The sequence below is a fragment of the Gobius niger genome (genome assembly GCF_951799975.1).
Source record: "Gobius niger genome assembly, chromosome: 11".
NCBI lineage: Eukaryota > Metazoa > Chordata > Actinopteri > Gobiiformes > Gobiidae > Gobius > Gobius niger.
In genome coordinates, this window is record NC_136862.1 from 17,558,795 (window position 1) to 17,571,461 (window position 12,667).

The 12,667-nt window shown below is 39.9% G+C and overlaps 1 protein-coding gene across 1 annotated transcript; it reads left to right on the top strand.

Moving 5' to 3' along the window:
• Window positions 1–2,121: 2,121 nt before the first annotated feature.
• Window positions 2,122–11,484, top strand: LOC306970939 (calpain-5-like). Its single transcript, XM_079567031.1, has 14 exons — window positions 2,122–2,409; window positions 3,681–3,869; window positions 4,003–4,134; window positions 4,305–4,513; window positions 4,838–5,030; window positions 5,323–5,513; window positions 6,633–6,710; window positions 6,787–6,982; window positions 7,066–7,188; window positions 7,985–8,187; window positions 8,641–8,762; window positions 10,344–10,480; window positions 10,842–11,083; window positions 11,116–11,484. Exons 2-13 carry the CDS (start codon window positions 3,705–3,707, stop codon window positions 11,022–11,024), a joined length of 1,932 nt encoding a protein of 643 aa, XP_079423157.1. The 5' UTR covers window positions 2,122–2,409; window positions 3,681–3,704; the 3' UTR covers window positions 11,025–11,083; window positions 11,116–11,484.
• The last annotated feature ends 1,183 nt before the right edge of the window (window positions 11,485–12,667 follow it).

The following is a 12,667-nucleotide window of genomic DNA, read 5'->3' on the forward strand; positions in this document are numbered from 1 at the left end:
GTGTGCTTTTATTTTGCCGTGCTGGATCGAAACAGGAAGTCACTTCTTGGGCGGCGTTGTTATGATCTGAAGCTAAGCACAGAGTCAGTTACATTCTTTGAACAATTTGAATACACAGGAGGGATTGTGAGAGCTAGAAACAAGCTTGGGCCAAAACAAAAAATGTCACTGTACCCCAGCTTTAATGCAACAACCAGACTGTCTTGTCTGTAAATGGTTTCAACCAGGGGCGGACTGGGACTGAAAAACAGCCCTGGACTCTGACCAGCCTGGCCCAAATTAGCGTAATTATGCACTTCCACAAATACATATTTTAACCTCTTACCACCCGCCTTAACAATAACAAGTGCATTTTCCCCAGTTCGGCTTTTTATTATTATTTTTTTGATTGGTATCATCAGCAAAAAGAACGGGAAAGGTGGTCGTAGAAACAGAAGCAAAATCATTAATATAATAAATAATAATGGTCCCCAAATTGAACCTTGTGGTGCACCATACTCCACGGAATTCCTTTTAGATTCATGTTTTTTTTTTATACTGGGCTTTACCCAAATCTAAAAGCTTCTCGACTTGAGAGCAACAATGTAACGCCTTATTTGAAAGCTAAGACCTACAAAAGTGATGGAAACTTTTCGTCACGTCGCCACATTTTTGTCATATTTTTGTTGTTTTTTAAATTATTTTTTCTATCATTTTTTGTCCGTGTTTTTCCTCATGTTTTTGTTGACTTCTCATCCTCTTTTTCTTGCTATTTTGATGCTTTTCTTTTGGGCTTTTAGATTTGGGTAAAGCTCGGTTTAGGCGGGACTGGTGGCCCTAGAGCCAGTGGCCCTTCTGTGCTCTTCCAGAATGGACATATGGCCAGTCCGCCCCTGGTTTCAACTTATAGAGCACTTTTCTACCTTCATTTGATGAACCACTCAACCATTCACACACCAGTGCACGCAGACACTGGAGGCAAGGTGGGTGAAGTGTCTTGCCCAAGGACACGATGACCGAGTGCGGGGAGGCGGGATTCCAACTCCCGACCTTCCGTTTATGATCCACTCTACAATCTGCGTCACTGTCTGAAAAAAAAACACAGGCAATGTATTTTTGTCAACTTGGAAAAAATATGAATGTAGTCAATAAAGAGTTGTAGAAAGCGTCAGAGGTCATGAAAGGTCAAACACGATTCAGGATAAAAAGCGTCCAGAGCTACATTAGTTGGTCAATCATTTCAATACAATTTATGTAAAGGCAATTTTAAGGCAAATACGAACATCAAAGCAAAAACAAAAAACCTCTCCTGCTCCCTGTTCTGATTGGAGGCCAGAGATCGAGGAAGAAACACAGTCACGTGACCCACTGCTTCAGTCAAAAATGAACTCTTTCCACCCAGGCGCTGCATCGAAACACTGACGATTCAGCCAGACTGAAGACCACGCTCAACGCGGGGTAACTAAAATGTGATCACTTTTTCTCATTGATGATCTAATTTTTAGGTAATGATTATGGTGGAAAAAAATACTGAAATTCCTCTTTTTTTGAGTATTCGAAACAATGTATCCAGTTAGAGTTTTTGGAGAAGTTAGGGCATGGTTTTGAACACAGAAATGCTCCGGGGTTGTTACTGAAGCACAGAGTCACATTGTTTTAACCACAAGAGACACATTCATGTCAGCCTTTCTGCCATTGTGGTTTAGAATGGAGAAATATGCGTCATCAGCTTGTCATTTGGTTTGTGTAGTAACCTTTTTCTTGAGTTACAGAATTGAAAGGGTGCATTCCTCCGTGCAAAGTTATGTTTCTGCTGGCAAAAACAGAAATGAATTGAGATGAACCCCTTTGGATGCTTCAGGCATTCTTCTGCGGTCCTTGTTTTTGTGAGCCAACCCAGCTATAATTGAAACAATATGTTGATGCCACAGACAACCCACTAGACTCTCTCCAAATAGACTCACAGTAGTCCATGGCAAATGCGACAATTTCTCCACAGCAAATCTTTAAAAACATTCCTTTCATTGCTATTTTGACAAAGATCTACTTTGTTTTTTTGGCCTTCATTGAAAAATCTTTTGGAAATGAGAAAAAAGTATTTTTTCCCTGTACAAAAACACTTACTGCTCTGTGTACAACTCTATTGCTGCATTAACTGCTCCGTAAGTTTATCAGTAGTGACAGATAAGGGACAGGCCTTCTCTTGTCTCACTTGTGGCTTGTTTCATGGGTGTTTCGTTTCATTTCCTCCTCCCCGTAGTGCCACTCACTTCAATCGGGCCCTCCCACTGCAGACCGGGGCCTGCTAAACCAGTTCCAGCCACTGTTTGAGCGCACAGGCAGAAGTAAGCAGTGAATTCAAATATGGGATTACCTACACGTCTTTGACAACACAACTTGAATGTATTTCTGTGAAGTCACACTCCTCAGGTAAGTGCATATTAATGTGCTTGCTGTGGTTTGCTTTTTCAGTCTTGTATACTTCAGTCACTTGGACTAAAAGTGGCTTGGATACACACATGTCTGTTTACTTGCAGTATCAGCATGTAAACAATTCGGAAGATAAAATGTAGGCGAAATAAAATGGCTGAAACATCTCTCACATTCAGGGAAAAGGTGAGCCTCTTGACAAAGCACATCCACACTCAAATTTACAGTTTTGTAAACAAATCTCCCTAAATTATTCAGCAGTAAATGCTAATAGTGGCTTGTAGACAGCACTTAGTCGGGTGTGGCTGTATGCACATGTTGAAAGTGTGTGGGAGGGCACAGCCGACAGGTTCAGTACCTGCTCACATACCTCTGACCGTGGAGCCGGAAGACGCCTGGACACTGGCTCAAAACAGCCTTTTGTTTTTTAGCTGCTTTGTTTCAGAGGTTTAGCTTCAAAGCCAGTTAGTTACACTGGGAGTGATTTGGACTATACTTGGTGGTGGCTGTTCCAGAAAAAGGGTAAGCCTTTGGATAGAAAGTGGATTATTCTTTTTGGTTTTTACAGGATCTAACTATAATCCTTCATGATATTATGCTAAAGATTTCTGAAGCTCAAGAAGACAACGTGAAGGATTCAATATTAATGGGAAGCATTTCTAAGTAAAACTCTTTGCTTTGAGGCTACATTATCACCAGACTTTGTTTCAACCAGAGCTGTTAGAGTAACAAATGATGGTAATAAATATGATGTCATTGGTGTAGATTAGGAATGTACTGTCAGTTTGCTTTATGGCATGTTTGTAAAGCAACCAGTTTATTTGCAGTCTTGACAAAGGTCATGTCAGGCTTTGCAAATGTCAGAAACGTGATAGTACTTGTCCATCCAATCTTTGAGACTCCATAGATATGGCTCTGTTAAGTACTGTCATGTGTAGATATACATATATATACATTTCAGTCGTTTCATCTGCCTGAGGCACTTCCTGACACACTGACACACCCATCTCCATTTATCCAGGCTTGAGAATGGCTCAGAGGCAATAGTGCAATAATAATAAGTAGATTTTGAATGATTTACAATAAGTTTAGAGGTTTTATTTTGTGATTCTTTTTCTTTCTCATGAGTCATTTTATTTTGAAGAGTTACATTTGAAGACTCCTCCTACAAACCCACTAATCGGCATGTTCACAGCACTGCCCACTTTAGAAGATCTCCTGGGTGTTTCCTGTCTTATAAAGTAGCCTCTTGCCATGTGTCTGGTCCACAGCTGTGAGCCCTCTGCCCCAACACCATGTTTTCCTCTGCTGTGCCGTACAAGAACCAGCACTACTCCGAGCTGAAGAAGGCCTGCATCAAAGACAAGGTGCTGTTCGAAGACCCGGAGTTCCCTGCCACCAACTCCTCTCTGTTCTTCAGGAGATCTCCACCTGGACGAGTGGAGTGGAAGAGACCGGGGGTGAGTCGAATGTGATAGGCAAGTCTTGTCATGTATGAACTTGCTTTATAACGCATTGTTTACCAGACACAATAGAGACTGTGTGTTGTGTATATAGACCTTGCCTAATGATGGAACATCCCCCTTGTCACAGGAGATCAGCGACTCGCCACATCTGTTTGTGGAAGGCATTAGCTCACATGACTTGAACCAAGGAGTTGTGGGAAACTGCTGGTTCGTAGCTGCCTGCTCCTGCCTGGCACTGAAAGAGGATTTATGGAAGAGAGTGAGTGCCTTTTGAAAGTATTTTTCATCACTTAGAACCACTTACAGATGATGTTTTTAACAAAGGGGTGAATCTATTTAGGCAGTTCAACATTTAGTGCAACCGTCACAGGCGATTGGAATTCCCCTGAGGGTACGTGGGAACTAAGTCATGTATGTATAATGTTTCAGGTGATCCCAGACTGGAAGGAGCAGGAGTGGGACAGTAAACACCCCGAGGACTATGCCGGGATCTTCCATTTTCAGTTCTGGTTGTTCGGGGAGTGGGTGGATGTCGTGGTGGACGACCGGCTGCCCACCATCAACGGAGAGCTCATCTACTGCCATTCCAAAGAAAACAATGAGTTCTGGAGCGCTCTGCTGGAGAAGGCCTATGCCAAGTCAGTAACATTATGGACACAGAGGGGTGGGATCGACTAGTTAACGGACCTTTCTATAGACCTTTGGACACCTTTTGACTCTTTTCTATATGGAAACAAGCAACAGTTGCCATATTTATGAGCATCCAAAACATGTTAGATGAAGCTGTTTGTACAGAGGAGCAACACTGCGTGACATTAGCAGGTTAAGGGCAAGCGACGGACAGAATATGCAGGATTATTTGAACAAGCATGCATGAAACCGAACATGTGTGTTGTTTTGTCATCCGATCTGTTTAGGGAGCATGATTGCATCTTAACCAGTATGATGTGACTGTTTTTCAGGCTCTCGAGCAGCTATGAGTCACTGGAGGGAGGAAACACTGGAGATGCAGTGGTGGATTTCAGTGGAGCTGTGGCAGAGGCCATTGACCTGGAGGCAGAAGCTTTCCACAGTGACCAGAAGAAGCAAGACGAGCTGTTTGTAGATCTACTAAAGGTCTATGACAGAGGAGGCCTCATCAGCTGCTCCATCAAGGTCAGCCACAGCTTTTCAACTTCATCTCTCTAAAAAATATGAGGGGAAAGAATAGGACAAATATATTCAGGTGTCAGAAACAAACGCCTCTGGTCAGATGACAAACCAGTTTCACAACAAAACCGCCGACATATACTGTACATAGGTAAATGGTTCCTGATGCAGAACAAAATAATATTTTCTTCAGGTGTCAATGGCTGTACTTTTATGGAGCTATAATGTACTCTTACTTCGTGAGTTGTTGCTGACAACTAGACTAGGAAATATACTGTATATTCACATATATTCCCAGGCTCAACCTCATGAAATCGAGGCGAAGATGGCCAATGGTCTGGTGAAGGGCCATGCGTACTCGGTGACTGCGGTGAAGAACGTGCGCCTGGGTCATGGGCTGCTGGCCTACTTCAAGAATGAGACCATCCCCATGATCCGCATGAGGAACCCCTGGGGCAAGACCGAGTGGAGAGGAGCCTGGAGCGACACGTGAGGCAGCACCACAAATAACGAGAGCCACTGTGGGAGAAAATAGGCTGCATGCTCATATCTATCTCTGCTATGTTGTGACACACGAGCTAGAGCTTATTAAAACATTCTAACAAAACTTTTAGAAGCTGTTTCCCAGCTTGCTCTCACTAGCACAGTCTAAGCCTTCTAAACATTGTTTAGCCAAAATTACAATTCTTTTCCATTCTCCTCTCCAAAAGTTCTGTATCTTTTAGATATTGTCTTGTCCTCAGCCAATGAAATCAATCAAGTCATTGCCCTGAGGATTCCATGTCCCCCCTAAAACCATGAAATATGACTTAACCCAGTGGTTCTCAAACTTTTTCCACCACTTCAGATATATGACTTTACAAGTACCACCAGGCCTCGACCATGATCTTACCAGGACTTAACTGGGTCTAAATTGGACTAAAATTTAGTGTAAATGCATAGTTAAAGAATAAAAATGAAAAGATCTCTATGCAAATAAAGTCCGCAATTGAAGATGATTGTATGTAAAATAAAAAGGATTTATACTCCAATCACTGGGTTAGTCATTTGAGCCATTTCACAAAGTGATTTATATGATCCCTTCTGTGTTTTTTCAATTCTGCTCAATATCTTTTTTTCATTTCATTTCATTTTATTTATTCATTTTTTCAAGGTAATGCAACCTAAAATAAAGCAACAATCCAACAAAAAACAAACAAACAATACATTCCATGAAAAGAAGAACAGGAGTTGGATGAAGAAAAAACATCTTATAAACTCCAACCCCATTCTTGAAGAAAAACTTACAAACTAGATGGCCTAACCGATGTAAAAAACAGCAACAACAAAAAACAACAACAATTACATATACACATACATACACATATACACACATATACATACATTTACACACATATACACACAATACACACATATACATACATTTACACACATATACACACGCAAAAACCAGATGTAATCAACTTTCGATTTTAACTTTTTTTATTATTATATATATATATTTTTTTATTATTATTATTACTATTATTATTATTATTTTATCTAAATTCTTTCTAGCTACACTACATCAAAAACTTGCTCGTAACTGTCTAATTGTTTTCTTTCCAGGTCTGAAGAGTGGTCGAAGGTTGGTGACACTGAAAGAGGAAACCTTGGCATCACTGTGGCTGATGATGGGGAGTTTTGGTACCTAACCTCAGCAAAAACATAAACATAATCTTCATAATGCATAATCTAACATTTCCACTGCTGGTGTCCACAGGATGGCCTTTGCAGACTGGTGCAAGTACTTTACTGATGCGGATGTTTGTCGCCTCATCAACACTTCAGTCATAAGCATTCACAAGACGTGGCATGAAGTGGTGCACTTCGGGAGCTGGACTAAAAATGCTGACCCTCTGCTGAACCGCTCCGGTGGCTGCTTTAACCACAGACTGACTTTTCTACAGAACCCACAGGTATGTAACACTATTGACTCACTGTTAATGAGTGACAGGGTTTGGTAAAGCTGTAATTAACCGGTTTGTTCTTTTGGGGACAGTATCTGTTTGATGTGACAAAGGAGGTCGATGAGGTGCTGATCTCTCTGCAGCAAAAAGATATGAAGATCAACAGGAAATACGGCCAAGGAGAAAATCAAACTGTCGGCTTTAGTATATTCAAGGTACGGCTCATTGTTTTGGACACAGGCAGTCTGAAAATCAATTATACACAATAGTAAAACTGAAAAGTCAAGGTGAGGAAAACATTTATTCTCAAATGTTCAGTATGTACTTCCAGTGATTCAAACAAACCCAGCTGCTGAGCTCTGAGAATAATTATACATTGTAGATGTGCAAAAGGTCTTTAATCACTTAACCCCCACCAGAACAAAACATATTTTCTCTCGTTTGGTCTTACCCAAAATCTTAAAAGCTCCAATACATATATATATAGCGATGAAAGTGAGGATGTCTTTAAAGTAAAATATTGCACCCCAGAAGCCAGAGGGAAATGAAAGTTCCATCGATGTAAAACAAAAGATTCCAGACCCTTCTGCTGGAGACCCTGTAAAAGGGATGTGTTGGTAGAAAGGACAGAGGGGAAGTTAAATTTAGTGAGATTCCCCTGCTTCCACCAGGGGGCACAGTAATTCCATGCTAATGGCAACAGCACCAAGGGTTTTGAAAATGTGCATAACCACTATGATGTTTTCTAGGATTGCGATTTCTTGTTAAATAATTTGTCTAATTTCTTGTGCTCAATGAACAATGAACATAAAAAGCCATACTTCCAAGAACCCACACTTGCCTCTCGCATGTAAATAATAAAACAGCTAATTGTGACTATCTACCCCAAAGGCCCATAGTGGCAAGGACAGAGGGAGCGCTCTGAAATCTTAAACGGGAACGAATCAAATGAGTGAAATGAGACAAACATCCAGGCTCATTACTAAGGAATTGTTTTCTTTGCGCCTTCAGGTGGAAAACAACAGAAAGTACCGATTGCATGACATTGTGACCCAGCAGTGTGTGGCCACTTCGACGTACATCAACGCCCGGACCGTCTTCATGAGGGCGGACCTGCAACAGGGCCGATACGTCGTCATGCCAACCACCTTCAGACCAGTGACGCTGACTGACTACATGCTCCGGATCTTCACAGACCTGGACTCTGGATGCAGGTAGGCAGCTCTGTTATTACTCACAAACTAAACAGATGGAAGCCTGAGCAAAGAGAAGTGGGCAAGAGAGCTGCTGTCTAATATAAAACCATCTTGTTATTAAAGGAGAATAGAGGGATTGTTTTGAAGATGGTATACTGTGCTTTTATTACATTCTAGTTTCTCTAAAACAGTGATCTCTACCTGTAACTTTTGAGCCAGTTCCTTTGTTATTAAAATATCCTCTAATCATACTAAGTTGTTCTGTGTTTTGTGGCTAAAGTATTTGGTTTTGGTCGAGGTCAAACACCTGTGAAAACCTCAAGCTGTTAAAAATATTCCAAGGACAATTGTTTTTGCTTCCAGCGAATTATATCAAATCAAGCTTTTACGCTGTGAGTTGCAAAACAATTTCTTTCAAAGAGTCTATTGTTAATGCATGATGAAGAATGCGTTTGCTGTGTGTTGTTGCAGGGAGTTGAAGGATGACAAACCCAAAGTGCGCTGTTGGAGTTCGTTTGTGGGTTATCCTCAGGTGGTGACTCACATCTACGTCCACGCAGCTCAGGGGCTGGAGAACCAGGACAAGACTGGAGGTACCTGCATTTAGACCCATTACTACTAGACTACTGACTTGTCACAATAATAAGGGCTATGAAATTGACATATAAGTCACTTTGCTCTGCTGGAGAACTTTTTGTTAACCAATATTCTTAAAGGGACTATAAGGAGTTTAAAAATGGTAAAATTATCTAATTTCCTGCCCCTAAATGTTCGAACAATATCCTAAGGTGTAGAATGAGCCCAGACCTGTTCACCACAACTGCCTCTAAAATCCTGCACTTTCACTCAAAAAGGTGTCACTTCGGTCTGAATTGCCGTCATGCACGAGTTTAATATAGAACCTGCAGTTACACGTATGACCATGAATCCTCTGCCACTTTCATTTCTTTTTAACATACAATGTTTCACAGTAGTGAGTATAAAATGGCGAACTTGCATCTAGCCCCTTTTTAAATACAAGAGTTGTAGAGGGATGGACATTTTTTATTTATTTTTTATTTAACCGTTTATTTAAGCAGGAACGTCCCGTTGAGATTACTAATCTCTTTTTCAAGGGAGTCTTGGCCAAGACAATTTAGAATACAGGACAGATTTCAAGCAACAATTTCATAAAACTATTTAAATTTAACTGTCCTATTGGAACCAGTTCCTTTAATTTCCATTCTTTTTGTAAATTGTTCTATGTTGTGGGGGTGGAATACTGAAATGCCACCGTACCAAATTCTGTGCGAACACTTGGTACAGACGGTTGTGGGGATTCTTGAGAACGTAAAGAATACTGAACAGCCGCTCTTGGTTGAATAAATTCAGAGATATGGTGGGAGTAGACACAGAATATCCTTATAAATGAGGAAAAAACAGTGAGTGAGTCTACGAGTTCCCAGTGCTGGCCAGCTCACACGAGTGGCATGTACGAGGCTTACAATTTGTGATAAATTGCAAACAGGCATGGTAGAGTCAAGCAGTTTCAATACTTGAGTTGGGGCAGTCGTATAACTAAGGTCACCATAATGACCTCCCAAATCTGCAAAAATGTTGCTGCTACCAGTTTCTTTTTCGCATCAAAGGAAAAGCATAACCTGTTTCTGAAGTAAAAGCCGATTTTCAATCTCAGCTTCCTAACTAATTGTTCATTCAACATCGCCTTTAAAGCTAATCTACAGATTCTTTGTTTTTGAAAATAGCATCAACTTGCTCTTATTTGCACTTAAAGAAAGATCTAATTGTAGAAACATGTTCTGAACTATGTTAAAAGCATTTTGTAAAGTAGATACACTGGCACTTATATTTTTTTTTTCAAAGCTATAGACCACCATAAAAATGGTATTTGGGCACTCCTTTAGTTAATGAGATAATATTAAGTGTTATCTGATTTAATAATGAACATATGACTCATCAGTATGTCTGTAATAGTAAAGTACAAGAAGAAACCTTACCTAGGATTATTGTTTATTAAGAGTCTTCATCGTGTATTTTATTGTAATTTTCTACAGCAGTGACACATGTGCATTATTATTATTTTTCATCATGACGGGTCTATGTACTCCAGTGCATTAATAACAATATCAGTGGGTAATTGGTCCAGTGCTCACGATGATTGACTTGTGTTGCAGGCGCAGACCCCTATGTGATCATTTACTGTGAAGGGAAGTCCGTGAGGTCCCCAGTGAAAAAGGACACGTTAGAGCCAGAGTTTGCTTTCAGTGGCATTTTCTACAGGAAAAAACCCAGGAAACCCATCACTGTGCAGGTAACACAAAAAATCTGTTTGACATTCATCAAATCAAGGATTAAAGACCATTATATTGAAGTCTGATACAGAAAAAGTAAAAATGTAGAATCTGTACCTTTATGTATTATAGGTATTGAATAGAGTTGACCACAGATCTAAACTTTTATGAATACTGATTATTTCCCCCCCCCGAAAAGTACATTTTTTAATGCGATAATTTAGGGCAATCAACATAGAATGATTGTTGGTATCAGAGATATGCATAATATAATTTATCAAGAGAGTTTCTGAACCTATTATTTGCATGATTTTGAATACAGCTTTTAGTTTATAACTCACTTACTGAACATTTTGACACTTCTGGTTTGTGTTGATCCAGATTTGGAACAGTAACGCCGTGAAGGACCAGTTCATGGGGCAGGTGATGCTGACGGGCTCGGTTAAGGACAGTACAGAGGCGCAGGTGCTGCGGCTGAGGAAACAGGGCACTCAGATGGCCGACGAGATGCCCGGGTTCATCAGCCTGAAGATTGTCACGGCTACTCAGCTCACCGCGATATAACCCAAAGCTTTGTGGGAGTATTAAAGACTTTGATGTGACCAAAGCAGTGCCGCAGCGGAGTGGCCCACCTCTGCCACACAACAGGTTCGAGCACCAGTTAGGCTTTGCATCGTTGGACATTATAATTAAAGCATGTGTCACATATGCAGCCTCAGTATGTGCCAACCAGGGGCACCTCGCCTACCCCTGCGGAGTGCGGTGAATTATTTCAGAATTTAAAACAAAGGTAAAAGCAAATATTATTCTTAAAGTAAATGTGTTTTTGTAAAACCTGGGAGTTTGAGAGTATTTTCTACATTTATATTAAAAACACAGGAACAACTGCTGTATGGAACAAATGAGGCGTCATTTTTAAACACTTTTCTACAAGAATCTTTGCCAAGAGCTGATTTTAATTTATAAAAGATCACGCGGGACAGTATATCCCCAGGGCAGTTTTGGACCTGCCAGTTTACTTCCCATCACTATGAAAGTTTACTATAGACACTTTTTTTAAACCTAGAATTTTCACCTGCATAAATCATATATATTTTATGATTAGGGCTGGGTACCGTTACTTTTTTGTCGATACGGGTACCTTGACAATACTTGGTTTTCGATACCGATACCTGAACGATACTTTTTTCAATACCTGTGCTGATTTTTTTTTTCCATATAACCATAAAACAGATTAATAATGTTAATTTATTCCTTTTCCTCAATTTATTTCTTTTGCGTTTATATCATTTGTTTGAGGTGAAACAACCAAGAAACTTCCTTTAACTACAGAAGGACACATTTTCCCCTCCTCATCTTTAACCAATTTTTAAAGATTTTTTTCCCCCCAATTTTGCCCCCCCTTTTTTTTTTTCTACTTGTGTTTTACTTTTTTTTTTTCTTTAAACCTCTTACCTCCCACCTTAACCAAGCAGATTCTCTCCATGTTCTCTCCAGAGAGCTTACAGCTTATAGGGCAGTGTTACGCCTCATTTGAAAGCTAAGACCTACAAAACCTAAACAGATCTTTTTCCATGTCACTTTTTTCATTGCTTTTTTGTCACTTTTTTGTGCATTCTTGTTGCTTCTTTGTTGTTCTTTTGTTGCTTTTTAATGACTTTTTGTCACTTTCTCTATGCATTTTTTCCACTTGATCATCTCTTTTTTTGTCGTGCTTTTGTTGCTCTTTTGACTTTTTCTTCAAGAAGCTTTAAGATTTGGCCAAACTGAAAAAAAAACGTGCTTGGTTTAGGTGGGGGTTAAGAGGTTAAATAGATTTTATATTTGTTTTCGGTACCTGCTTTCGATACTTTTATTATTTCAATACCAGTAGTACCTAAACCTTTTTTTTTAAATACCAAACTGGTATTGTTTAACGGTACCCAGGCCAATTTATGATGATGGCATTGTCACACATGATGGAAACATTCCTTGTTTTGTAAGTACAAAACATTTGTTTTAGTAAACAAGAATTTCAGTAAAGATGTGTTTTGTCCTCTTTTTTTCTTTATTTCAGTCCAGTTCCCAAACTTCATTTTTTACACTCAAGACACAGCCATGCACATTTCAAAGTTTCAAAAGTCTATTGCTTCAACCACAATTAAAAATAGTTTATCCAAAACCTCAATACCCCATCGTAGGCTTGTCTGCGCCTGAGATGGGGGGAA

Coding starts and splice junctions, on each gene's coding strand:
- LOC306970939 (XM_079567031.1), top strand. CDS start 3,705: ATGTTTTCCTCTGCTGTGCCGTACAAGAACCAGCACTACTCCGAGCTG. Junction 4,135..4,304: donor AAGAGGATTTATGGAAGAGA/GTGAGTGCCTTT, acceptor ATAATGTTTCAG/GTGATCCCAGACTGGAAGGA. Junction 4,514..4,837: donor CTGGAGAAGGCCTATGCCAA/GTCAGTAACATT, acceptor ACTGTTTTTCAG/GCTCTCGAGCAGCTATGAGT.